At 37.5% G+C, this 27,017-nt stretch overlaps 4 protein-coding genes across 6 annotated transcripts in view; 3 read left to right on the top strand and 1 right to left on the bottom strand.

Annotated features, from left to right (window-relative positions):
- Positions 1–6,202, top strand: part of LOC134744196 (mucin-22-like) — a 56,958-nt gene extending 50,756 nt beyond the window's left edge. Inside the window, exons 4-5 of the mRNA XM_063677916.1 lie at positions 783–5,495; positions 5,604–6,202. Coding sequence (XP_063533986.1) covers positions 783–5,495; positions 5,604–5,873 — 4,983 coding nt within the window. The 3' untranslated portion in view covers positions 5,874–6,202. The remainder of the gene's footprint in view (positions 1–782; positions 5,496–5,603) is intronic.
- Positions 6,203–6,571: 369 nt separating this feature from the next.
- On the bottom strand, positions 6,572–12,557 carry LOC134744178 (uncharacterized). Of its 3 annotated transcripts, XM_063677894.1 has the most exons (4): positions 12,418–12,557; positions 8,972–9,146; positions 8,052–8,093; positions 6,572–6,941 (listed from the first exon to the last, which is right to left on the bottom strand). In XM_063677894.1, the coding sequence occupies exons 2-4, from the start codon at positions 9,126–9,128 to the stop codon at positions 6,679–6,681; spliced, it is 462 nt and encodes a 153-aa protein (XP_063533964.1). In that variant the 5' UTR covers positions 9,129–9,146; positions 12,418–12,557; the 3' UTR covers positions 6,572–6,678. The 3 variants fall into 3 exon arrangements, with proteins under 3 accessions (XP_063533964.1, XP_063533961.1, XP_063533963.1); XM_063677891.1 differs by having other exon boundaries at positions 6,572–8,093; XM_063677893.1 differs by lacking the exon at positions 12,418–12,557 and adding an exon at positions 10,735–10,754 and having other exon boundaries at positions 6,572–8,093.
- A 956-nt stretch (positions 12,558–13,513) lies between these two features.
- On the top strand, positions 13,514–17,331 carry LOC134744177 (uncharacterized). The gene is made up of 3 exons (XM_063677890.1): positions 13,514–13,636; positions 14,709–14,874; positions 15,626–17,331. Exons 2-3 carry the CDS (start codon positions 14,718–14,720, stop codon positions 17,056–17,058), a joined length of 1,590 nt encoding a protein of 529 aa, XP_063533960.1. The 5' UTR covers positions 13,514–13,636; positions 14,709–14,717; the 3' UTR covers positions 17,059–17,331.
- A 4,238-nt stretch (positions 17,332–21,569) lies between these two features.
- Positions 21,570–24,895, top strand: LOC134743883 (uncharacterized). The gene is made up of 5 exons (XM_063677514.1): positions 21,570–21,749; positions 23,208–23,380; positions 23,839–23,941; positions 24,240–24,427; positions 24,760–24,895. The coding sequence occupies exons 1-5, from the start codon at positions 21,687–21,689 to the stop codon at positions 24,848–24,850; spliced, it is 618 nt and encodes a 205-aa protein (XP_063533584.1). The 5' UTR covers positions 21,570–21,686; the 3' UTR covers positions 24,851–24,895.
- The last annotated feature ends 2,122 nt before the right edge of the window (positions 24,896–27,017 follow it).

The raw sequence follows: 27,017 nt of genomic DNA, 5'->3' as shown, positions 1-27,017 counted from the left end.
GCGTTAAAACTCATGGTGAGTGTACTGTTTATTCCCTCGATCTAAAACAATTGACTAAGTACCACCTCGTCTGATACAACCTGTCTAGCATTTAATTACTACCCGTTCGCTTCGTATTGACCGTTATATATTGACGTCACAGTACTAAGCGGGCCTGGGTTGCGGCGTGGTGCGGGGGGAGGTAACGACCAACTTGAAGCGAACGGCTAGTAAGACCAAATACATATGTATATGTCACCGTAAACTTACAACCTCGGTAGTTTAATTATAAACTGACGGTAGGAACGTATATTGTCTAAAAACCTGCCTATATGTACATGTACACGCTAGGTTGCGCTGACACAAGCAATATATATGCGATTATGTCACAGTAAAACAGTGTGGTACTGCTAAACACTGAAGTGGCTAATTGTCATATTACAATTACCAAATAACCTAACCTACGTTAGATTGTAAACTAACGGGTGTATACTCAAGTACTCACTGGCACAGTTCATCTGTCACAAACTCATATAGATGGATCCCACCACTTGGCACAAGATCTTGTACAAAAGGTTTTGGGCCTAGGCCCCATGTTAGCCTTATGCGGGTTTGGGACTACATATACACTTGACCTTGAAATACTGAATTGCCTACCTACAATTACCTATGGTACCTACAATTGAAATACATATTTGAATCGTTTTCACTTCGAAGAGGAGTTTCTTCTCGATAGTAAACATACTATCACTATCTCGGTTAATGAGTACTCCACAAAATTATTAATTTTAAATTATTTTCAGTATCAATGCGGACCGGGCACAGTATATGACCCTGACACAGAGATTTGTAACCACCCTAAAAGCACAAAAAGGATTAATTGCGGCGGTTATGCACCCACTGAACCTGTTAACGAAAATGAAATAGATGGATCACGTGCAGAAATACCATCTCCAATAAGCATGAATCAAGTATACCCTAAACAAGCTATCAAAGCTGACGCTTCGACTATCTCAACCCAAAAAACTTGGTCTTCAGCCGATTACAAAAGTAGACCAAGTGCATCTACAACCACGGTAAAGCAGCATCTTAGAGCAACTAGATCCCCAATGCCTCGTCAGCCGATTTCAGAAAGTGGTGAACCGTGTACATCTGACGGATTTATGGGTGACAGTGAAAATTGCCGAAAATTTTACAGATGCGTTGGAAATGGGCGAGGTGGTTATATCAGATACGAATTTTCTTGCAGTGAGCTAACGATTTGGGATGATGAAACACAAGCATGTAATCACGCATGGGCAGTCAAACAGAGGAGATGTGGGCGAGGCAGTCCAGATGATGAAAATAAAACCATAAAATCTGATTTTACTAATGCTGACAATGAAGTGAATTCAGAACAAAATATTCAATCACAATTACAAGTAGCTTATGGCTCTAAAGTTAATCAAGTACAGACACAAATAAGCAAAGGTTCCGTGATACAGAATCAAACACAAATAAATTATGGTGAACGAATAAAGGAAAAACCTAATAGTTCCTATACAAAACAAAACCAAACTCAAATATCACGTGGTTCAGCTGTAAGTCAGACACAGACACAAATTAATCACGGTAATAAAGGTTCCCAAACCCAATTGCAAATTAATCATTCCAAAGAATCTAGTCAAAGTCAAACACAAATACATGAAACAAACACCGATCAAACTACAGCTTCTTCACATGATGGAGAAACACAGCGGCCAAACGATGAGAAACCTGTCACTGCGAATGAAAATAACGAATGTACTGAAAGTGGCTTCATGGGAGACTCTGACGATTGTAAGAAGTTCTACAGGTGCGTTGACAATGGAAGAGGTGGATATATAAAATACGAATTCACTTGTGGAGAAGGGACTGTATGGGATCATAATGCAGAAGCATGCAACCATGAGTGGGCTGTAAAGGACTGTAAAAATAAATCGCCATCACAAACACAGACCCCAAACAGCAAAACTACCACAACAACAACAAGAAAACCTACCACAATAGAAACTACTCCCGAAGAGGATGAAGATGTTGGGTATGGTGGACAACATCAACAACCGTCTCAAACAACAACGCACCAAGATAAAACGTCAACAACTACGGAAAGTAGTATAGCTACACAAACTACTGAGGGTAACCATATCTCAAGTTCCACTAGTGCACCCGGTGAAAATGTTTGTAGTACCAGTGGATTTATGGGTGACACCCAAGATTGCAATAAATTTTACAGATGTGTTGATAATGGTAATGGTGGTTACACTCGATATGAGTTTACATGTGGCGAGGGTACGGTGTGGGACTCAAATTTGGAAGCATGCAACCACGCTTGGGCAGTTGAAAAGTGTGGTAAAGGAACGCCAGATAAAAATACTCAAGGTACAACCACAACAGCTGACAACATATTGCAAGGCGCAGAAATTGATAACGGTTATCCATCACAGAATGACAATAATGTAGACCAACCAGACCAAAAACCAACAGAAGCCACAATGTCGAGTACAACCAGTACAGTGACATCAGCTTCTTCAACAACATCGTCACCAAATAGCAATACATGCACATCGAGTGGATTTATGGCTGATAAAAATGACTGCAAAAAGTTTTATAGATGTGTTGATGACGGCAAAGGTGGTTATATTCGTTATGAATTTACATGTGGCGAGGGTACTGTTTGGGATCAAAGTATCGACTCATGTAATCATCCATCAACTAATAACAAATGTCTAGGAAGTGAAACATCAATCCAAGAAACTGAAAACGAAGGCACAACTCAATCATCATCTACTGCACAAAGTGACAGTGATACAGAAGAAAATAATCAAGTCACTACTATCGCATCTACTGGAAAACCAGCAAATACACCAACACCTAATAAAGACTCTTGTACTAAAGAAGGATTCTTTGGCGATACAACGAACTGCAAAAAGTTTTACAGATGTGTCGAAAATCAGCAAGGTGGTTTTACTAAATATGATTTCACATGCGGAGAAGGCACAGTATGGGATCCAGAAATTGACGCCTGCAACCATGAAAGCTCTGTTAAAAAAGGATGCAGTGTACTAACCGATGATCAAACACAACAACAACCAGCAAACAGTGAAAATGCTGAGAGTAGTACATCGCAGCCGAGTACATCAGAAACAAACGCTTTTGAGAATCCTCCGTCAGAATCTGGAAGCACCACACAAACCGCAGACTCCAATGATTCAATAACATCTACGACTAAACGCCCTAATAATGAACAATCTAATAACGAAGATCAATGTGAATCGGAAGGTTTTTATGCTAATTCAAATGACTGTAAGAAATTTTACCGATGTGTAAGCAATGATAAGGGAGGGTATACGAAATACGATTTCACTTGTGGAGAAGGTACGATTTGGGTACAAGAAATACAGGCATGTGATCATGATAACGATATGTCTAATTGTAGTTCTCAAAGTTCCGCTTCTACCACATCCAGTTCGCAAAATGGGCAAGATGAACAACCTACCACAAAAGCCTCTACCACTACAACCCAGTCATCTTTCGAGTTGGAAAATAATGAAACATCAAGTGATTGTTCCAATAATTCAAGTTCCAGTTCGAATAATTCCCAGTCAAATGAATGTAAAAATGAAGGATTTTATCCCAATAAAAATTACTGTAAAAAGTTCTACCGATGTATTGATAATGGGCAAGGAGGGTACACCAAATATGACTTTACTTGCGGCGAAGGTACCGCTTGGGATTCGGATATACAAGCTTGTAATCATGAAAATCAAGTGAAAAATTGTCAAGGTTCACAAGGAGAAAACCAATCAGAACAAGGACCTACGGAACAAAATTCTTCTCAAACAACGGAAACAACCAGTACAACTAAAACATCGACAACCGAATCTTCAAATGAAAACAAACCACCCAACAGTAATGATAAATGTGAAAATGAAGGGTACTTTGGCGACAGCAGTGATTGCCAAAAGTTTTACAGATGTGTTGATAACGGTAACGGTGGTTTGACAAAATACGATTTTACATGTGGCGAAGGCACGATTTGGGATCAAGATATACAAACGTGTAATCATCCAGGTGATGTCCAAAATCCATCATGTAATAATAGCACAACTACCACATCTACAACTACTGAAGCCTCAAGTGAAACATCGTCAACCACTACTACGGGATCGCCAACAAGCTCTGAATCGTCATCATCCTCGTCAGCAACTGAAAGCTTATCGGACTGTTCTCAAGGTTCCACGCAAAAACCTCAAAAGTCACAAGTGAATTGCACTAAAGCAGGATTTTACGCTGATCCTGATGACTGTAAGAAATTCTATAGGTGTGTAGACTGGGACAATAATGGTCAAAGGTTTTCGGTTTATCATTTCGAATGTGGAGAGGGTACGATATGGGATCCAGAACTGGAAACATGCAACCATGAAGATTCTGTATACCCTCCTCGGGACTGTTCTGGGGCTCAAAATCAAAATAATGAGGAATCTACGACAACAACAACAACTACTACAACTAAAAAACCCACAACTCAGGAATTAACGACAACTGAAGACTCAACAACGCAACAATCTACAACTGAATCGTCTACTACACAAGAAACATCAACGACTGAAGAAAGTACGACTGAGCAAACTACTACTGAAAAATCCACAACCACAGAAAAAACGACAACCCAACAATCTACTACGGAACAAAGTACTACAGAGAAATCGACAACTACTGAAAAGAGTACTACTGAGAAAAGCACTACTCAGTCTAGTACCACAGAGCAAACTACTGAACAATCGAGTACTACGCAACAGTCCACTACAGAAAGTACCACCACTGATCAGACGAGTACTACAGAGCAATCTACAACGGAACAGTCCAGTACCACACAACAATCAACTACCAGTGAGGAAACGACAACGGAGCAATCCGCTACTGAGGAAACGACTACGGAGCAATCCGCTACTGAGCAATCTCCTACGACAACTGAGCAGTCTACTACGACAACTGAGCAATCTACTACGACAACAGAGCAATCTACTACGACAACTGAACAAAGTATCACTGAGGGAACGACTGAAAGTTCTACAGAAAAATCATCAACTACGGAAGAATCAACCACACAAGAATCAAGTACAACTGAACAGTCAAGTTCTTCTACTACAGAACAAAGTTCTGAGAGCACTACAACACAAGATAATCAGGAATCTACTACTGAAAGCAGTTCCTCAAGCTCAAAAGATTGCCCAGAAACGGAGGATGATCAGTACCTTTACGTATGCCCAACTTCATTTAAGCGGCATCCGAAGTATTGTAATATGTTCTATCAGTGCACTGAAGATAATGATACCCATAACCTTGACATAGCTGTTTTCAAATGTCCTAATGACACAATTTATGATGAAAGTAAAAATCAATGTGTTGAAGAGAAAAATGCTGACAAGAAATGTGACGGGGAGAAAGCTGATAGGCGAAGAGTAAAACGTTTAGGAGCCACCTATAAAGAACCAGTAAGTGTGATAGGGGTTTTCTTTTCAAGTTGTTTTTCTGCAAATATTATACGAATTCTTAAATGTTTCATTATTCATTACCTTACCTGATACCTTTTTTTATTACAGATTGTCGCAAGCAAAGAACCTCTTACTTGTCCATCAACGGGCCACTTCCCATTCGAGAAAGCCGAATGTTCTCCGGCGTTTTTGAAATGTGATAAAACGAAATCTGGCAAATTGCGAGGTTATGTAAACCAATGTCCCGATGGATACGTCTATTGGTCAGTGAGCAGAAGATGTGAAGCGAAGTATAAAGTAAGAGATTGTAAGAAGACCACTAATGACTGGAGCGGACGATGGGATATACCAATAGAAAGAAGTAACGTTGCAACATAAGATAAATAAAAGATAAAAAGAAATGCAACATAAGATAAAAACATGTATAAAATGACGACAATAGCAAATCGATCTACCTTCTCTACTTGCATTTGTGCAATATTCTAATTATCTAGTTAAAAATCTGTATATAAGTAGGTAAACATTTACGGTAGGTATTCTTGTGGGGTCTCTATTGTTTCCCGTAAAGTTTTAAGTCATAATGTATTGTTTGTCCGCATTTTCGTTAGTCACCATTTGGTTTTTCTCAGAAACGCGTAACTTTTCAGGAAGGCCATAAAACAAACCTAACCTAACCTATCTATAGGATAACCTTACGAAAATCCTGAAATCTTAACGGTTTCTGAATTATGATAATCTGACAATCATTACATTATGGCTTTTAAAAATTATGTCAAACAAAGGGATCCGATTCTTGTGCCTTGTGGCCCTTGTGCCTTAGTGGGTACACTGGGTACTAGCGATTTGTTAAGTATTTGCATTCACAGCAAAGACGTTTCGGTAAAATTGTTCGTATTTAAGTATCTAGTCTCGTAAAAGTTAAAGGAAACATTTAGACGTCAATATATTTTGCTGCCATAATTTTAAGTCGAGGATGAACTTGTGGTCAAAATATTGTCACATGTAATGTAACATTATTTTGAGCACGACTTATGTTTATAATAGGATAAATTTAATAGGCTAATAAATGACTACTATGTAAGTGATTTTGATTTTCATTTTATTAACAACTTTATCAAAATACAAACAATATGACTAATAACCTACATAATATAATAAATAGAACAATAAACTCTAACACGAATTATAGTAAAATAACGTCAATACCTTTGCATGTAGATAAAAGCCCGTTACAAAACAAAGACAGCTCTGTGATAATAAATTCTTTCAGCGAATCTTCCTCTGTTCGATGTTTCACATTGCTGAAAACGCTCCCTAAGAACGCGTGGCAAGAGTTTTTTGTAGCCAAAATATTACCTTTCAAATCGATAGTCAAGTTTTCTACATCAATACTTCTCGGAGCATTATCTTCTGTATTAGACTGCCCCTTTTCAAATTGTGTTGGTGCTGAAATAATCATAGGTTGTATTACATTTCCTGTTTTGACATTTCCTTGAGTTTCTTCCGTCGATATGGTTCTTGTACTTCTTTTCATGGAACTGAGATCAGCAGATACTACTTGTGGGGTTCTGTTTGATTTATCATGAAATAAGAAATCCAAAAAATATGGCAATATGTAATTCGACATCTTCGTTTGGTTGTTTTCAATTAAATCATTAAAGATTGTTTGGTTATCGCCCAGCACCGATTTGCTTGTAAGATTGGAACTGTAGCTATTACTTAAAACGACTGTTTCAACTTTAGATGGTGCCATCTCTAAATTAATCAAATCCTGCCTATCTTCAGCTTCGCTTAAAACTTCTGGTTGATTTTGGTGCACAGGAATATCCGTTTCTAAGGCATCTATTATATCACGAATATTATTTACCTTCTTTTTATATTTTCTTTTGTGGTTTTTCAATTCTTTAGGTATTTCTATATCTTCTATCTTACTGTTCATGTTAGTAGTTACATTAGGTTTTTTACGCTCTTCGTACGTTGAAAGAAGGCTATATAAGTTTTCTATATATATGGCATCTGGCGATCTTGGTGTCAAAATAACAGGATTGAAAGCAATACCTCCTTTGTCCCAAATTGATACAGCTCTTAAGAAAAATCCAATCAAGTGGTTTGGCAACTGCTTCCAATATTGCTGTATAGGAGAACCGTCCAAGTAATTTGATAAGCTAGCGTGTTGTATGATAATATTAGATTTTATTTTACTTGGAACTCTATCTGTTAGAAATAAATTATGTTCTGTCCAAAGAGAATTCATAGCATCTTCATTATTTATTTGAGCTTGGTGCATAGCTTTTTCAGTTGCAAGCGTATCATTAATCATATAAATTAGATTGAATTGGTAGTGCAAATATTTGTTAGCAATAATTTCTACATAAGGCAGATATTTGTTTAAGTCTACTTCTTTTTCATTATTAACAATAACATGCATAAAAACTTCAGGTAAAGTATTTTTTCTTAAAGTCACGTAGTGCGGAATTGGTACTGAACCGGTAATAGGGAGCAGAGAGTAAGTTACTACACTACTATATAGTACAAATGTCATTAAGGCAAACATACCTATGCCTATCCACCAGTAAGTTACGGATGAAGACCAATAATCTGTAAAAAAATGAATTTAAGATTGAGATATTTTTATAGTTGTTTTATAATAGAAAAAACATAAAGTGGATATGTATGTAGTACAATACAGCCAGTATGAAATAGAAAGTAACGGCCAAAGTGACCAAATATATCGTAGCAAACCTTTGTTACTATAGAAATAAGGATATGTTCCGATATATTTCGCCACTTTGGCCGTAATTACCTATTTGATATTGACTGTACATGTACATAGTTTAGGTAGAAACTGTTGAAGCAGTAACATATTTTCAACATTCCTCTATTCGAAATGCGCTTCACCAGTAGATAATAGGGTAATAGGTGTTGCTTTGTTAGAGACAATTAAAACTTTTTACTGCTAAAGTGAGTTGGGGAAAACTAGTCAGGCTGCGTAGCCAACATGCCAATCGTTAACGCAAAACGAAACGCAACTGTCACTGTCGCACTAATATGGACGAGTGATAGAGAAAGATGACTACGCTATGCCACGGAGCGTTAACGATTGGCACGTTGGCTAAGCACCCAGATACCTGTATTTCTTTCTCACTTAAGTAGATATCTGGCTTCAAGTTTTACAGGAGAATTGTAAGAATAATGAATAGTTACATTAGACCGTACGTACGAGTAAGTAACTAATTGTGGATCAAACGCAGTAAGTATAGGTCCTCACAGAATTTACAATATGTTAGATGCCTACGCAGTTACATATTAGGGAAGATTAGGCGTAATTCTTAACCAGATAAACATTGTAGTATCTAAAAGTCGTAATAAGTAATACCTACCCAATTAAATACAGTAAAACACCCTAAACAAGGAACAAAAAAGTGCCTACTTTCAGACACAAATCGAGTCATCAAAGTTAAAAGTGTACATATTACCTGGCCAATTTTTGATGACAGCTGCTGCTCCTTTCACAGTGTTCCTTGCTTTGCCTCTGTAGCCCATAGGGCGTCGAGGTAACCTAAACTCCTGCTGTACCTCTTCGTCAGAAATGTCTTCACGTAGGAGCGGTCGGTGCTCCCTCAAGTCACTCATAACTAGCCATTGATGCGTCTGTAACGTTCAAGATAATAAGTTTTTGGCAAAAATGACACTTTTGGTACACAAGCTTTTATCGCTGACTGTACTTTTCTTTCCACAGGTAACAAAAACTCTGACTAACTCAAATTGACTCATCGAGACAATTCTAACAACCCCAAACACAATAATATCCTTTGCGTTGTTTTATCACAGAGTTCCCTTGGACATCTCATGTATTCATCATAAAATCAGCTCCATGTTATCATAATATTGGATTATCATCCGATTTACATATGTATACAAAATTTCAGCTCAATCGGAAATCGAGAAGTGGGTCAAATTTAGCTTCTAAGATATGACCAACACTAACTAACCGGGCAAGTTAAATAAAAGCGTGTTAAAACCATAAAATGATAATTCACCGGCGTTTTTTTCTTCTTAAATCATACGTAATATGAACGTTCCTAAACACGAGACTTGAAGTACGGCAAATACTGAGCCTAGTTACTAGACCCTAGTAAAATAAATGTTATTGCGAATTCATTTCAGCAAGATTAAAGTTGAAAGACTTGAAAGAGAAAAGTTTAAATACAATTTGATATCTCAAAGCCGTGTCACATGATGTAACGTTTTAGCTTCAAGAAAGGAAACATAAACTTTGCTTGACAGCACAAAGACCTGCCTAGACTTTGTCGGCTTATGTGATCGAGTCAAAATAAGAAATAATAGGAATTTCAATCCTATCTAAACTACCTATCAAACGTTGTTGAATGGGTATCAGAAGAGTTTTCTTTGAAAAATCAATAGATACTTAATCGCTTTAGAAGAGAAGCGCTGATGACAACATAATACCTCATTAGGTAGGTATAGTTATTTGATTTGAATGTTAGTGCCAATATTGGTTGCACGATATAGATGCGAAAGTACCTATAATAATATAATTTCTTTATTCAGATTTCTATGACCTATGTTGGTATAGTGTGTATGTTACCTTTCACGGCTAAACTATTGAACCAATTTCGACAAAATTTGGCACATAGAAAACTTAAGCCCTGGTTATAAATATAGGCATTTTTTTTTAATGCAGCCTCTGAATGGAGGCAGGGGAAATGAACCTGACCGTATCAACGTATCAATCACAAGTCCCAATATGACGGGTAATAATGCTCTTAAATATATATTTTATATCGAATAATGAATGAATAATTAACAAAGATAAGTAATTTTAATATGAGCTGATCATATTTTAAGAGACAATAGGTATAGGTAAGAACTTTTGGTGAAGAAAATTGGTAATGAAAAAGACAATATCTCGGACACTGTACAATATCTTGTATTTGCTATAAATGTGTTGTATTGATGTGTTATCTGAATAAATGATTTCTATTCTATTCTATTCTAAAATAGTGTTAGTAAAAAACTAGAATTCATTTGTTTTAATAATAGCTGATTGACTTGGGGTTCAAAACGATACTATACTACCTAATAGTCATAGGTATTCAAACTCCCAACTACCAACCAAAACTACCTCTTAGATAAAACCCAGGAAAAACTGCCTTGATGAGAACAAGATAATATTTTGGCGACAAATACCTACATACAAATCATGTTCATTACTTACCCAGTGAATGAAATCAATAATAATATTGCCTAACTAAATTAAAAAATATTATCCAATAGGAAAATCAAATTAAGTTTTACTATGGCGAGTTTTGTGTCTTATGTCACTAAAATTTAGTTGTCAGATGTCATTATTATAATATAAAAAAGTTTCTTATGCCATTTCATGGAAAGTTGGTCCGCAAGAACAACCTTTTTTGATGACAAGGACCAGGATTTGCCCAGGAATTACGTAAGACGATTTGGGGGGGAGGGGGGTCGAACATGTCTTATTCTTTTCTTACACGGGTGTGGGAGGAGGTTTTCATAGTTCACGTAAGATCACAGATACGAAAATTTTCAAATCTCTATGAAATTCTGACATTTAAAATAATACTTCCACTATAAATATGCTATCAAACACGGTGTAGAGTTAGCTTAGACGGGCTCCAGTACCTTTGTAGGAAAAAATAAACGGTTTTTTATATAGACACTAAAACAAACCAAACTTGTATTCACTTTTTCCTTTAGAGTCTTACGTAATATAGGGGGGAGGGGGTCGTCCTATTCTTATTTGTTCTTACATAGGGGTGGGGGGGTCAAAACAAGCAAAATTCGTCTTACGTAATAAATGAATGGCGCCAATCAGGATATCAATAAAATAAATAACTCGAATAGAAAACATCCATAACTCAAAAACAAATAGATATTTGTGATGATATGAACACACAAATAAATAGGGGATATTACTGCAATGTTCTGCCACCAGAGTGCAGGACTAGCCTTTTTAGTAAACCATAGAGTAACTTATACATAATACTGTACTATGGATGTACAGTACCTTTGTAGGAAAAAATAAACGGTTTTTTATATAGACACTAAAACAAACCAAACTTGTATTCACTTTTTCCTTTAGAGTCTTACGTAATATAGGGGGGAGGGGGTCGTCCTATTCTTATTTGTTCTTACATAGGGGTGGGGGGGTCAAAACAAGCAAAATTCGTCTTACGTAATAAATGAATGGCGCCAATCAGGATATCAATAAAATAAATAACTCGAATAGAAAACATCCATAACTCAAAAACAAATAGATATTTGTGATGATATGAACACACAAATAAATAGGGGATATTACTGCAATGTTCTGCCACCAGAGTGCAGGACTAGCCTTTTTAGTAAACCATAGAGTAACTTATACATAATACTGTACTATGGATGGTATAGAATGTACTGTACTATTACTGTACCATAACTGTACCTTTAACAGGTTTTTGACAAGTTTTCAGAGATAATAAAATATGACATTGATGCAACAAGGCAGTTTGGTTACTGGAGATCTACCGGGAAACGCGAATTCGAAATTTCGATATCTGCCTCTTTATCGCTTGAATATGCAAGAGTGAAAGAGATAACGAAATTTCCATTTTCTTGTTTCGCGATAGACCCTCAGATTGTGGTAGTGGCGCCCTTTCGCCCCCTACGCAGAGTTTCACGTAATATTCCCTATACCAGGCTTTTAAAAACCTTTTTTTTTCGCTCTCGCTCGGTTAGTCTTTTTACCACATCGGGGGCAAACAAGCATTCGGTTCGCATGGTGGATACCTATGGATACCTGTAACTCCAGGGGTGTTACATGCGCGTTGCCGACCCCAAGGTCAGCCCAATATGTTAAAATTATCAGTAATTAAAAAAAATGTACTCGTACCTTATATATTCGAAGATTGTGTCCAAAATCACTTAGTATTAGGTATAACACTAACACACCATCCAATGCATAAATTCAATATGTGTTTCACTTAAACTATTCACCTAATTGAACAGTAGGTCGCTCTTGTAAGGACTGCACATCAGTGACTTTATCCAACGGCACGTTTTTAGTTTCTGCGATAAATTCAGTTTGTTCAACAATGGATTGGTCTCACGTACAGACGTTATAACATTTGTTGTTGAATCAGCATGGAAAATACGGAATTAGCGTGAAGGTGTGTCAAGGTGGCATTAATTGATACAGCTTGTTAACAATATCATGTTATCTGTTGACGAATTAACGGAATCAGCCTCATTTTAGTTCACGTTCCCGGTCGCATCATAAAGAAAAGAAACCCTAGAGCTTTTGGCAACCTCATCCAAATGTTCGGGGAGCCCAAGAGGGGATTTTTGTAGTTACTCGAGCGCGTCAGATTAAGATATGAGTGATATTGCTTACCCTGTGGAGTCTACAGTCTACCTTTACCACTTTTAGCCATATTGAGCCGTTGGTTGGTGGGGAGTTCAACAAATCGTTGAGCAGATTGTGATTTGGTCATTTCTTAGTTCAAATGAATGCTATAATTTAGTGTGCTATTACTAAACCTGACAATTATTTGTACGCATTTCCTTAACAATTTAAAAATCGGGCGTCGACCTTGTGGTTGTCAGATTAAGGAAATGCGTACAAATAAGTGTCATATTAAGTTATAGAAAAATTATAGCATTAACTTGGACCAAAACGACCAAATCCACAATCTACTTAACGATTTTATTAACCTTCACCAACCCCCCGAAATTTAAAAAAATCTGTAGATGCTTTCCTGCTCGCTGGAAAAAATACTTTACATAACCTTTTTTTCGTCTTATCATCAAATCTTTCGATTCCATAGGTCTCTACGACGCTCGAGTAACGAACGTACGGGAGTACTTTTTTTATCATCAGGATTGAATATGCAATGGGTACGGTGCACTAGATTGAAGATGCATCCTCTTTGGTTGTACCTATTGCTATTGAGAAAATACCAAAAAAAACTGCTTACAATTACTGCGTCAAACAATTTTATATTACGAACAACTATAAAATTTTCAGCTAATATTGCGCCCATGTTTTGAAGTGTCTATCTTAAATAAATTGTTACACAAAATATATTAACATTGAGTCAAGGAAATAATTAGTGTGGTAAGTAGTAACATTTTCATGTATTAATTTCAAATTGGAGTGTATCGGGAACCTATTCACAGTTTATCAATAATTTGAATCTGGTATCTTGTCAACTGGAACGACGACGTCCCAAACACTCCAGCATTCAGAAGCTGAAGGAAAAATTTAGTCTACTGTGACTCTTAGTATTATTTTGAAAACCATCAGTTCGCGCCTAAGATATCTTAAGAGGATAGTGGACGTCCGCTTCTCCATACGATACGAACGTAGTCCTCATTTTCCTCCCATGATATTGACATTAAAACAGCGACTGTCCCGACTTGGTGTCAAGACTTGTAAGACTTTCGGTTCCGTTCGTGCCTAAGAACCAGCTCAGGCCGCGATGTCCTAGTGACTGACTGGCTGTTCCTCTTGCGCGTACAGTTTCCTGTAGAAACTCTCCAGTTCTTCGAGCACTCAGGACGATTAACGCGTTCTTGACATCAGCTCCTGACTGCGATGTGTTTGCTAGCAGATGGCTAAATGTGTGTCGTGAAACTCGTGAATGTCTGAAATACTGTGAGATGATGGATGAATGATAGCTTTCTAATTTACCTTGTTGTCTATTGTGTATTGTTTGACATGAAATTGTAAATGTAGTTGCAAAATCACTTGACATAGGTATTTTTAATTAATATTATTTGCATGACTAAATTGTATTACAATAATTATGTACTGTTTTGCTATTTGCATGTATAAATTTGCCAGCGCTTTGGTGAAAACTGTAATGCTGTGTAAATATGTTGTTATAATAATAAATAAATTATAGAAATTATGTTTACACAAGATTATATATTAACCATGGCTACGCCCCTTGGTCTGACTTTTTTGATTATTTGATTATTATAAGAGGAACGAAAAATAAATTCCAAACTTACAAAATGTTCTCCTTATTCTCCTCTTTTAAACTCCTTATTCTAAAAATAATTAATAAAAGCTAAAAAATCAAACGTTTTTGCGTAACAATATCTTCTATAATGTCCAGAGAAGAAAATGGGGACGTGACTTCGTCCCCTTTCGTCTTAACATTATGAATTTGCTCTTAGTAGCTATCTATGATGGAACGGCCACCTGAACCGAAGAAGGACGAACAGTGCCCACTACTGAAGGTGGAGATTGGGATGCCTGAAGCTGTCCGTCAGCCTACTGCGGTGCCACAAAACTGGAGTGTTACTTGCGTGCCGAAGAAATCTTATCTACAGCGATGGCCAGGTACAGAATAGTTTGTCGTCCAAAATACGTGTAAATAACGTAGACTACGTATGTTGTATGTTCCACGCAAGTAAGTCTCTTCATAAAAGTCTAGCCTCCAAAGACCGCTCCAAAAAAGCAGTGCATGTGTTATTTTGTTGTAATTTGTGAATAACATACTTGTGTCGCTTAACTTCAAACTCGGGTAAATCCATTCGGCCCTCAGCAAATATCTACCCTATTACCTTTCACATAATCTGAGAGATGAATTTACACGAGTTTGAAGTTAAGCTACTGACTAGCAAAGATAGATATAACTCCGTAATAGATGGATACAGTTTAAGGAAAAAACGTGCCTCGAAAATCACGAAAATTTGATTCTCGATCAGATGGCGCCACTAGCTTTGGCCTACTCTCGTATAGAGGGCGTTGACGGTTTCGTTTGTTATTTATAATTTTAACGCATATCAGTGAAAGAACATGGGTCAAAATCATATAAAAATAATTAATGCATATAAAAAAAATCATTTATCCATATTTAAATACATTTTAACGTATTTTTATAAATCTTCACTTTTAGTTTTAAAGTATGTCGATAGATGGCAGTGAATTTACAGTGGTTACAAAATTTACTATGACAGTACCGCTCTATCTTATTATATCCTCTTTGTCACTAGGTATTTAGTAAACAATAATTACTTTATTACGTAAATTGGTCGTAATTATTTTTAGTTATTTTACCAAATGTAATTTTTTTCACATCTGCTTTCAGAACTCATATCAGCATCTGGGATGACATTTGTTTTGCTAGGAATGTCGTTTCTGCTATTTAGCGCTTTAGGCATGTCGGCGTACAGAAGGCAACCACTGATACTTAAATATAATGATGGAAAACCTAGCAGCAATGTATTCCTACATCATATCGTCAACAAAGGATGTCGTTTGCCACTGGAACTGTATTCGCAGTATCTCGAATCTATGGCTGTCACCTACCCAAACCTTCGCTTCAATGTGTTTTTCCTAATCGATGATGCTATACGACATCCATATTATATTTCAAGACATGGGAGATCACCTAGCAGATGGTTTGGTTTTCCAAATAAAGATGTGTTCCTTAAGCACTCATGCCTAAAAGAATTTGAAAAGAGGTATCCCAATATTAACATTACTATTATGGCTTTGAACAAGTATATGGCAATGACGCCACTGAGATTCAAGTGGAGAGCTATCCCGGTGTCGTATTTAACATTTTACGCTAGAGTATTTTCTGTTTGGCAGAACGGTGGTATCGGCATGGACTTGACTACCTACAACAATCAATTCAGTAATAATTTCCGCTTCGACCAACGTGTCAATGAAATTTTAAAGAATCACAACGACGGGCTCCCTGTAACAGATTACAATGTACTGCTTCAAGCTATAGATGATGAAGAAGAAAACTCTTTCAAATGCTTGAAACAGATATTAAATGATACCATGTCGATGTTTAATAGCTTTTTCTCGTTTGGGTTTCCATCACAAACGGAGCTGTTGCCTTCTAATGATACACCGATTACGAGAACGCAAAGAGCTAAGAGAAACGCCGTTTATAACTTTTATGATATTGTAACATCTGAAAATACTGCTAGCATGGCCGGAAATGTGCTGACTGACGCAATGCCAAATGCAACTATGGAGACTGTGACTAATAACTTAAAAGAAAACAGCTCTAACGATGACTTATTGAAGAGTGAAGTTTCTCAAACTACTTCAGAATCAGTGAACATAACGTCTACTGAGACCATAATACAAGTAGATCAGGGACCAGAATTACAACTCACTTCAGTTGGACTCAACAAAAGCAATAATATCTCAGAAGGACCGCAAGCTGTTCTGTTTTATGACATTTCCATAATGAGTGATAAGTTAGGTCACTTCCAATTGCGTGAACCAGTATGGCCAGCGTTCATGTTTTCCGGAAGTGACCCAAAAAGTGAAACCGTGGAAGTCATCGCCAAAAATAATACAAAGATCGCAGCGCAGCTTGCCCTAGGCTCAGATGGACTATTCATCGCCGCTACCGACAAGATTCATCCATTTCTAGGAATGCTGATAACCGCTGGCTTCCAGAGAATGCGCCCTGGTTTTGCCATTCAAGACACCCTTATCACCCAATGTTCTGGAGCATACAAAAACCAAGCTTATTGCAGCATTTACAATCTTTGAAAGACGACCCGGGACGTTTATTAATTATTTATTATTTGATTAATTTTATTTTGTTGTTCAATTTGTCATTGTTTATCGTATATGTTTTAGGTAAGCCTTATTATATGTACTCTAACAGGTTTGTATCTGTCTAAATCAAAAAGGGACTTAGGTACTTTATTCAAAAGATTATAGAGCGCTGCTTAGTGCTATTTAAGCGCCCTTTTGATTTGAAGTTTCAATTTAAAATGCTATTGCATAATAGTTGGTTTCACAATAAAACGAAAATTTCCAGTGTTGCCTATTCATTTTGCTCAGTTCACGATCAGGTGTACCCAGTTTCTAAACTTTGTAGGTCCAGATTTTATAGATCAAGGGATTAAAGGGCCACGCGTTTCTATACAGGGTGGGCACAGGGATTCCGACAGACTTTAACCGTGGATTCCTGGCAGTGTTACGAAAGAAAAATGTTATATCAACATGGATCCAAAATTGCCTAATTAATTTACTTAATTTCTGGAACAAAATAAATCAATTAACGATAGTACTAACTTGTGAACGTATCTTTAGTTTGAAAGAGTGAAAAAGACAACATGCGACACCAATATGACACTTGATTGTTATGACTTTAAATGTAAAACTTTGACTCATGTGACAAGGCTACCTATCATTTTTAAGTCATTTCTAGTGACTGAGGCTATGTTTACGGCCAGTATGTTATTACCAGAAAAAGTTTGCACACTACTCGATACTTTGGTAGAAGGTAAGTTGATAATTTTGGAGTACTTCTTGAGATTAGATCATTGCACCAAGGTATGAGAGTTCGTTTAGTCGTATCATGGTTTTTTACACAGCAATCGCCTCGCTTCCAACAATACACATAAAATTAATTTCCCTAAATACCTAAAGCAAACTTTTTGCTGTCTGCTGTTATTGGCAGTCTAGTTTATAGCAGGTGACAGGTAAGTTTACTATTTTTAACACTTCTGCTTTGCATGTGTGATTGTTTGTGTCTTGGTATGTATGATTACGTCACATTATAAGGGCGTGTTAGCCTTGAGTTTTTTTAACTTCGAAATTACTTAAATAATTGAATATCTCGTAAATTAGGCTTTCTATGGCATTGTTATATTACTTTTTTTTATCCAAATAGGCACTAGAATTCATGGTTAAAGTGTGTCGGAATCCCTGTGCCCACCCTGTATATACAGGGTGGCAAAAAAAGAAGTGCATTCTCGTTGCCAAGGTTTTGGGATTATACTGAGCTTTTACTACATTTTGGCTGGTCCATTTTCTATGGGAGGGTAATTTTTTTTTCGCGATTTCGGGGTTGGTCCCATAGCAAAAGTTGCTCAGTATAATCCCAAAACCTCCCTGGCTTGTCTGGCTTGTTGGATGCCATGAGTTGGCCATGAGCATCACCGGTTTCATATATTCAGGTTTATTCTTTATTCTCATACTATCTCAATTTATTATGCTAAAGCTCGTGTAATAAAGAATCAGTAAAATGGAGAAGTATCTTAGGCCCGAAAGATTCGAAGCGGATCCGATGGATAGCCAAAATGCTTCAAAATGGCTCCATTGGAAAAAGACTTTTGAAAATTTTCTTCAAGAATGTAAAGCTGAAACGGACGCAGCAATCAAACGTTAGTCAAGTCTATACAGCAACAATAACCCTAGAAAATCGGACCCATTCTGGCCTAGTCCTTCGAGTATTGAAAAATCTGTGCTGCAATGTTATATTGGGTCGCGACGTACTGAGGCAATATTCTTCAGTAGAATTTGAGTTTGGCGGTCATTTGCCTGCCTTAAAACTGTTCGCCTTAGAAGAAGCGTATATCGACCCCGTCGATTTATTTGCCAATATGTCACCTGAATGTCACCCGGTTGCAGTGAAATCTCGCAGATTTGCGCCTCAAGATCAAAAGTTCATCGAAGATGATATTAAGAAACTTCTAGCTGACGGAATCATTGAAGAGAGTAATTCGCCATGGCGCGCTCAAGTCTTCCTGACAGGCAGCGCGCATCACAAAAAACGTATGTGTAAACTCTACTCGCAAACAGTAAACAAGTATACTTATCTTGATGCATACCCTCTTCCTAACATCGAAGACGTTATTGCGAAAGTTTCAAACTTCAAAGTGTTCAGCAAAATCGACCTAAAATCAGCCTATCACCAAGTTCCTATTATTCCAGAAAATAAGCCCTTAACAGCCTTTGAAGTGGCGGGCAATTTATATCAATTCCGTCGTATCCCGTTCGGGGTGACGAACGGTGTTGCATGTTTCCAAGGACTGTTTTCACACTACTCTAAATGGGTGCCCGACTTTTCAAATAAGTTACACCCACTAACACTAGTAGCCCACCCTATGGACTCCAGACAAGCTGCTGCATTTGAAGAAATTAAACGCATTATATCGAAGTCGACGCTATCCATCCGCCATCGATCCTGATGAAACTTTAACTGTTGAAACAGATGCATCAGACTACTCCATCGCTGCCTCGCTGACACAAAATGGCCTACCTGTGGCATTCTTTTCGAAATCTCTAAGCGACAGTGAGAAGAACTACCCTATCATCGAAAAGGAAGCTTACGCTATAATAGAAAGCCTTAAAAAATGGAGACATTATTTACTCGGACGATCATTTTATCTCGTAACTGACCAAAAATCTGTAGCTTATATGCTACAAGGGCATGCCAGTAAAATAAAGAATGATAAAATTCAGAGATGGAGAATAGAACTTTCAAATTATATATTTGACATCAAATATCGTCCAGGAAGTCAAAACACTGTAGCAGACGCTCTGTCAAGGCAAATTTGCTGCGCAGCGTCAACCGACGACCGTCTAAAGTAATTACATCAGTCACTTTGTTATCCTGGTGTGGCTCGGCTGACACACTGGATTAGGTCTAAAAATTTGCCATTTAGCTGTGATGATGTAAAGAGAGTTGTATCATCATGTCCTACATGTGCGGAAATAAACCCAGATTCAGCAAATCAACCGGGACTTTAATAAAAGCTACCGCTCCTTTCGAAAGATTATCTATGGACTTCAAAGGGCCCATACCATCAACAACGCGAAACAAGTATATTTTGACGATCATAGACGAATACTCCAGATTTCCTTTTGCGTATGCTTGCTCAGATATGAGCACGGAGACAGTCACAAAACACCTGAGTGAACTATTTTCTGTATTTGGATACCCGGCAACTATTCATACAGACCAAGGGACTTCTTTTATGTCTACTGAAATGAAAGATTTTTTACTCTCTAAGGGCGTGTCCACAAGCAGATCCTCACCTTACAATCCTCAAGGAAATGGACAGGTCGAACCCCTGAATGGTACTCTATGGCAAACAATTCGTCTTGCTTTGAAAACCAAAAACTTGGGAGAATGTGATGATACAAGCGTTACATAGCATCCGATCTTTGCTTTGCACCTCGACTAATAAGACACCGCACGAGAGAATGTTCAACCACTGTCGACGATCTTCGTGGGGGCAATCTATGCCACCGTGGCTACAGCCCGGTAAAGTCCTCCTCAAAAAATTCATTCGTGCAAGCAAGTACGACCCTCTGGTAGAAGTTGAACTAATAGAAGCAAATCCGAGCTATAGTTCAGGGAGATTATCAAACGGCAAAGAGATGCTAGTTTCGAATCGACACCTCGCTCCCAGGGGTGCAGTGCCACTAATGGAATCTAACACAAATGATCCTACTCCTACACATAGTGCAGAGAATGAAACAAATCATGATTTTGAATTCCAGAGAATGAAACAAATCATGATTTTGAATTCCATGGAAATGAAGTACTTGCAGATCCCATTGCTGGGCCCTCTGACCCAGCGACTGAAACAACCCCAAATGTAAGAGCTCCAGACGTGACTGCAGAGCCAACTTCTAGCCCTTTTATTCCGAATGAGCCACGTCGTTCGGCTCGAGCTCGACGACCCCCTTCCCATCTATCGGACTACGTTCAGGACTAAGGAGGGAAGAATGTCATGAATTTGACGTTGTCATTTAATTAATTCCTATCGTTTCTTTTAGCATAATAAAGCCTAAGATTCAGGTTTATTCTTTATTCTCATACCATCTCAATGGTCAAACTAAATTATTATTATTATTATTTGTAATGCAGGCAGGCAGTTTAAACAACTGATAATGCCTGTATCCAGAGTCATAAACCGAGTTCTCAGTGTTGAGTAGAATTTACTTTGTGCTTATCTAATTTATTCTCAAAATAAATAAATAATAGTTCTTTAAATTGTCAGTAAATAAGAACAAAAAAAACTATATGTATCCTTTTCTTTTGGGTGCTAGTACTAGTTTGTAAGACAAAGGTAGTATGACTATCTCTGTCTGTTTGAAATGAGACAGTCCTTTGACAAACTATACATATAACAATCATAACAAGGCTTCTGTGGAAGGATAGATAGTTTATAGTTCAAGGATATTGTGTGCAACTGGTGATAAAGAAACCCAAATTGAGTGCGACTTTTGACAAACTGTCAAACAAAAATATCGAGTGATGTCTCCATGATGTGACTATAAATTTAAAGTTTTTTAACGGCAAACATTGCTGAAATGTTTATTAAATAGTTCGGAATCGACTACAATGTAATTAAGTGCATTTTGGGTGATTAGATATGGAAGTTGGAAGTGATGTTTTGCTAAATCAAATTCGTCTAAAACATCAGAATGCTTCAAACGTAAGTACAAACATAGAGTAACTTATACTAGAGCGGTACTGTCATAGTAAATTTTGTAACCCCAGTAAATTCACTGCCATCTGTCGACACACTTTAAAACTAAAATTGAAGATTTGTAAAAATACGATAAAATGTATTTAAATATAGATAAATGATTTTTTTTATTTGCATTAATTATTTTGATGATTTTGACCCATGTTCTTTCACTGATATGCATTAAAATTGTTAAATAACAAACGAAACCATCAACGCCATCTATACGACTGTAGGCCAAAACTAGTAGCGCCCTCTGAACGAGAATCAAATTTTCTTGATTTTCGAGGCACGTTTTTTCCTTAGACTGTATCCATCTATTACGGAGTTATATCTATCTTTGGTACAAAGGATACTATTCTTTTTATAGTCAGGGTATTTTTTCCTTTCGGTTTGTCCCGACTTTAAGTCATACATGAACAGGCTGAATAAACATCATCAATATCACACGAAGCTCTACAGCAGAGATCTCTACTCTGGATTACTCTCGGCAACCCTAATGTAGGCATCCTGGTATCTTTGCAATGGCTAGGGCCAACGTGCCAATCGTTTACGCTCCGTAGCGTAGCGTAGTTATCTCTTTCTCTCTATCACTCTTCCATGTTAGTGCGACAGAGACAGTTGCGTTTCGTTCGCTACGGAGCGTAAACGATTGACACGTTGGCTAGGCATCTAGGTTTTATAAAAGCGTCCATCTCACCTTCGAAACTGGACGGAAAACAAGACCTTGTTGGTATGACACCGGTTAATCCTGACATTTTTCATCACCTAAAAGCAAAAAAAAACCGGCCAAGTGCGAGTCGGACTCACACACGAAGGGTTCCGTACCATTAACTATAAAAACGGTCACCCATCCAAGTACTGACCCCGCCCGACGTTGCTTAACTTCAGTCAAAAATCACGTTTATTGTATGGGAGCCCCACTTAAATCTCTATTTTATTCTGTTTTTAGTATTTGTTGTTATAGCGGCAACCGAAATACATCATCTGTGAAAATTTCAACTGTCTAGCTATCATGGTTCATGAGATACAGCCTGGTGACAGACAGACAGACGGACGGACAGACGGACAGCGGAGTCTTAGTAATAGGGTCCCGTTTTTACCCTTTGGGTACGGAACCCTAAAAACACCAAACACAGCCGGTGCAATACAAATATAAAATTAAAATAGACAGTATCAACTACAGGTTGTTAGTAGTCTAGTGAACCAAAGACACTCATAGGGATCAAGTAAACTGTCTGTCGGCAGTTTATCATATCTTCGCCAGTTGCCCAATATCCCAATATGTCGTACCTAAACAAAAATGATAATTGGGGAACGAATTACTTTACCTACGTAGCGTTTTCATTTAGGTAGGGTACCCCCGGTAAGCTTTTGCACAGATTGACTTCACGGAAATTAACTTAACTTTTAAACCTTGAACAGAATAGTTATGTAACGGAGAGTTCAGAAGGCTTCCGCTTGCGGTTGCGTGCGCTGATCGTGGCGCTGCTCGGTGTCTCGATGTCGGCGTGCGCGCTCGCGGCGCAGCCCGTCGAGCTGGAGCTGGACGATGACGACGTCTTGCAGAAGCTCAACAACGTCAGCTTTGCGAGGCGGTACGTCAGTTAAATGATAGCTATATGAAGAAGAGTTCAGAAGGCTTCCGCTTGCGGTTGCGGGCGCTGATGGTGTCGCTGCTCAGTGTATCGATGTCGGCGTGCGAGCTCGCGGCGCAGCCCATCGAGCTGGAGCTGGACGATGACAACGTCTTGCAGAAGCTCAACAACTTTACTTTTTCAGCTTTGCGAGGCGGTATGAGTTGACAAACATGACAAACCCATCACAACTTATATCCTAAGAAATTCCTAATATCATAAACCAAGTTAACCGTTATCCGTAACCATAAATCCGCATCGGCACACGGCATGCTTTTATTTTTATTTAAGTGCCTACCAACGATTAGGTACTTTATGGAGTTATGAGCATTTATTTGCTATAGACTAAAAATCTTCTCTCGCCTCTCGCTACCTTTCGTATGGTTGTTAATTGTATTAACGAGCTTATTTTTGTTTAGGATCACTAAGCCAACGATACGCCTTGTGTTGGGCTATGGGAGGCTAAGCGCTTTGGTCACCTGCATAAGCTCGCTGTTGTTATTGGTAGCTGTCATGTCAAAGGTTAGTCACAATTTAGTGCAACACATTATTATTCCTATGGTATAAAGCTGTGTTATATGTGTGCTGCTGCGTTGGCCACTAACCCCACTTTGGCTGAAACTATCTATTTGCTGCTGAATGTATAACGCGATTTCTACTGAATCACTAGTAATAAATATTAGGTGCTTATGTATTGATGCAAACGCGCAAAATCTCAGCGTGTCCAACCCTTAAATACCTGGGCAGAGTTTCTTTACATTTGGGCGACCTATCATTTGCTCCTGTAGGGCCTTTATCATCTTTTCTCATTCTTTTTTAGCAATCGTGGTGGCGTCGTGGCGCACGCTGGCTGGCGGCGCCAGCTCTGTTAGTGATCGCGTTGGAGACCGCGTCAGACGCCGGCGATACCATGCTGTCGGCGGCTCTGCGGGGCGCGGCCGAGCCGGCCAAACTGGCTGCTCAGACCCTCGCCGCCACCATACTGATCACCATTGAGATACTCGTCTGGTATGTACATACCGCTTATTTTGACATATACCAATAACGAATAATTCGAAAGGGACTTGTTAAATGATTTGAATGGCGATGAAACCTCTCGTATGCGAACATGGATTCGCGCAGGTTTTGAGTTCTTCGTTCATAGCTATGACACTCGCAGCGCGCATGACATTACAATTTTACCATATCTACGTACTAAATCCTTATATTACCTAATCGATTCTCAGCCTCAGTCCGTGGTGAAATGACGTATGAAAAAAAATTGCGAAATACTTACATGTTGGGTTGTTTGCTCTCATGAACATTGCTTCCAGCTGACTAAATGTCATTCTTTTTTCCAGGTATTTCATCGCGAAATTCTTCGAACACAACCCTCAGGCTGATGTAATGGAACCAGAAAAGGCCCCCGAATTAAAAGCTATCGCGCAATAAGGAGTCCAAAGACAGTGTCCGTTTTACTTGTACATTGTGTGACAATTGGAAGGCAAAATTTCAGCGTATAGACAAAATCTACCTACCTTGACTATATTAGATACTGATATCATTTAAAATCTACCTACCTTGACTGTACCAGACACTGATATCATTTAAAATGTACCTGCCTTGACTGTACTAGACACTGATATCATTTAAAATCTACCTACCTTGACTGTACCAGACACTGATATCATTTAAAATCTACCTACCTTGACTGTACCAGACACTGATATCATTTAAAATCTACCTACTTTGACTGTACCAGACACTGATATCATTTAAAATCTACCTACCTTAACTGTACCAGACACTGATATCATTTAAAATCTACCTACCTTAACTGTACCAGACACTGATATCATTTAAAATCTACCTACCTTAACTGTACCAGACACTGATATCATTTAAAATCTACCTACCTTGACTGTACCAGACACTGATATCAATTAAAAGCGCACAATTTAAATTGTAGGTATGACTTAATAAACCTTGTTCTTGCTTTAATTTATTGCCTTTTGAGCACGTTTTGTTGACCATGCCAAACTAATAAGCTTGCTCGTTTTGCAATAAGATCTATTTTTGCAAGGACTGATATATCTTTAGGCAACATTAGTGGTTTTGTTTAATTACTATTATCAGAAATTAAAATAATCATTTAAAGGGTTTTAAATAAATAAAGGATAATGCTCCCCAATATTATCTATTTATTGATTTCAATAAACAATTTAAAAAGTTACACTGGTAGTATTTCTATATTAACTATGTATAAGGTTCTTTGCACTAAAAGGCACTTATTTATTTTATGCTCTATAAATTAAATTACTCAATTATAACTAGCTAAACATACATCAGGGTTTTCGGTGCGGGAATGATTTGAGTAACAGTACAGATAAACAGATAGGTTAGTCTAAGAAAACATCATATTATGCCTAATGAATAACGACCTCTGGTTTATACACACTAATGATTTATTTTCACCACACAAGCTCGTAAAAACTATCTTTATCTCTCAAAAACAGAAGAGACAGTTGAATTTTATCCACAAGAGTGGCGAAGTAATTTGATGCAAATTTAAGTAAATTTTTGATGTCGGCAAGTAGAATTGACTTTTAAATAATAATTTTGAATGATAGGTATTAACGGCAATAACGTTAATTTGTATTTGATTTGTAATGTTTTACCGTTAGTATTTTCCTAGCGTTGGTGTGGTGAAAAAAAAACTGTTTCACTTTATTGGAAGCAAAGTTTGTTTAAATATGCAAAAATATTATTTATTAATTTAATCATTTGATTAATTAATTATTCATTATTATTATTTATTTATTCTATTTAAAATCTTAAATTAAATCAGACAGAAAAGTGCCGTGAAACCCTATCGGGTTTGTATCGACACTGCATTCGTGAATACATTTTACATTTAACATTGTTGTGGTACATAGGATAAACAAAAATTATATAAAGTTACAAATGAGATTACTTAATTACAAGAAATAAAATTATCGGCGGGTAAAACTAAATAGCTCCCACTCAAGTACACAACCGGCCGTGAATTCCTTACCGCTGGGCTACTTACGTGTCAATTAGGTAGAAACCTACTCTTTGGCTAATGTCAAACATTACCCCCCGCCCTCCATGTTTACCGAAAACCCCGATATCTGATTATAATGCTATCATAAGTTGTAAAAGGGTGTGCAATTTTGAGTACAGAAAGCAAAGGCATACTTGGATGCGTAAAGTAGTGCAATACATTAATGATTAAAGCATGAGTACCTAGTTCATACCTATTCCAGGTAAGTATAGTTTACTATAAGAGTATCTGCCACGACAAGTAGTTGTTGTTAAGATAAACAGAGGAAGCATTGACTACGACACGTTCCAAGATGCATACGAAATATGTGTAGGTATACATATTTTATCACGTTATTCACTTCGGTACTTTTGTTATTCACTATACTTATTTGTATATTTATTTTTTGGATAATTTGGATTTGGTTGGATTTGGATTTTTTAATTCGTCTTGAATATTTTTAATAACGTACCATACAATAACCTCCTCCTTTTTGGAAGTCGGTTAAAAAGAGATGCATGATGCATGTGCAAGAAGTGAATACGGTTGTAAGAT

This window comes from Cydia strobilella, chromosome 9, assembly GCF_947568885.1.
Source record: "Cydia strobilella chromosome 9, ilCydStro3.1, whole genome shotgun sequence".
Lineage (NCBI taxonomy): Eukaryota > Metazoa > Arthropoda > Insecta > Lepidoptera > Tortricidae > Cydia > Cydia strobilella.
This window is presented reverse-complemented; position numbering and strand designations above follow the sequence as displayed.